This window comes from Nanorana parkeri, unplaced genomic scaffold (genome assembly GCF_000935625.1).
Source record: "Nanorana parkeri isolate BGI_ZX_2015 unplaced genomic scaffold, ASM93562v1 scaffold1093, whole genome shotgun sequence".
In the NCBI taxonomy this organism is placed as follows: Eukaryota; Metazoa; Chordata; class Amphibia; order Anura; family Dicroglossidae; genus Nanorana; species Nanorana parkeri.
Genome location: NW_017307361.1, coordinates 232,170 through 233,162, shown reverse-complemented (window position 1 = coordinate 233,162; position 993 = coordinate 232,170). Strand labels below are relative to the sequence as shown.

Sequence of the window (993 nt, the reverse complement as noted above, 5' to 3'; positions counted from 1 at the left end):
GGGTTTTGTGGTTAGCATTCACCTTTAGGCTGCTGACAATTACCATTGCAGACAAGAGAATGAATTCAGCAGCCAGTCCCTCTTGTCCTGGGGCCACACCTCAGCCAAGCTGGCCAATCCGGGCGCGGGGTTGTGTGGCTGTGCTGGAATTTGCATATGAAAGCGTGGCAGCCAATAAGAGCACGCTCGTTCATTAGCATGCACCTTAGCTCATTAGCATGTGGAGCAGCAGGCTAGGAGGGGATGAGAATGGCTGCGGTTACATTGTATCCGTAGTAGTGGGATCCCGGGAGGAGGCGGAGAGGGAGTAGGAGGAGGGATTGACGAGCCTTCCTCTCTTGTTTGTTTAGTGATCGGCTGTGAGGAAGGAGAGGGAAAGCCGCACATTGCATGGAGTGATCGGACCCGCACAGCCGGGATCAGCGCTATACGGGGACTCGCTGTGGAAATAGTGAAGCAAGCCAGGTTGGAGAGGATGAGCTGGTCCGGGTGGCTCGCTGCTCTGTCAGCCTGTGTACTGCTGCTGAGCTCCCCTTCCTCAGGTGGGCCCAGCGGGGTCTCCTCGCCTCCCCCCTGCCCGGTGCCATGCCGCTGTAATGCTGAGCGAGGAGTGGACTGCTCCGGGAAAGGACTTGTAGCCGTGCCAGAGGGGCTCAGTGTCTTCACCAACATGCTGTAAGTGGGGCTGCATTGGGGAAGGTGCAGAAAGCTTTCGCTAGGTTCTCTCTGTGTGATAAAAGTGACCATGATTAAATATTCCCAAACGTTTCCTGTCTCATCTCTAGGCTCCCAAAGGGTTTCCCCCATCTGACCAAGTGTTGCCCCCTTTTGTCATTTCCCAAAGGTTGCCAAGGGCTGTTCCCTTCATTCCTAGATTCCCAAGAGTCATTCCCCCTCATTCTCAGGTATCCAGGCGTTTTCTCCCGATTCTCAGGTTGACATGATGGGTTGTCCCCCTCAGTTCCAGGTTGCCATGGGTTGTCCACCCTCAGT

The 993-nt window shown here is 55.2% G+C and overlaps 1 protein-coding gene across 1 annotated transcript in view; it reads left to right on the top strand.

Annotated features, from left to right (window-relative positions):
• The first annotated feature begins 436 nt into the window (after window positions 1–436).
• Window positions 437–993, top strand: part of LGR4 (leucine rich repeat containing G protein-coupled receptor 4) — a 102,941-nt gene continuing 102,384 nt past the window's right edge. Inside the window, 1 exon segment of the mRNA XM_018567791.1 lies at window positions 437–675. Within this exon segment, the coding sequence (XP_018423293.1) occupies window positions 476–675 (200 nt within the window). The 5' untranslated portion in view covers window positions 437–475.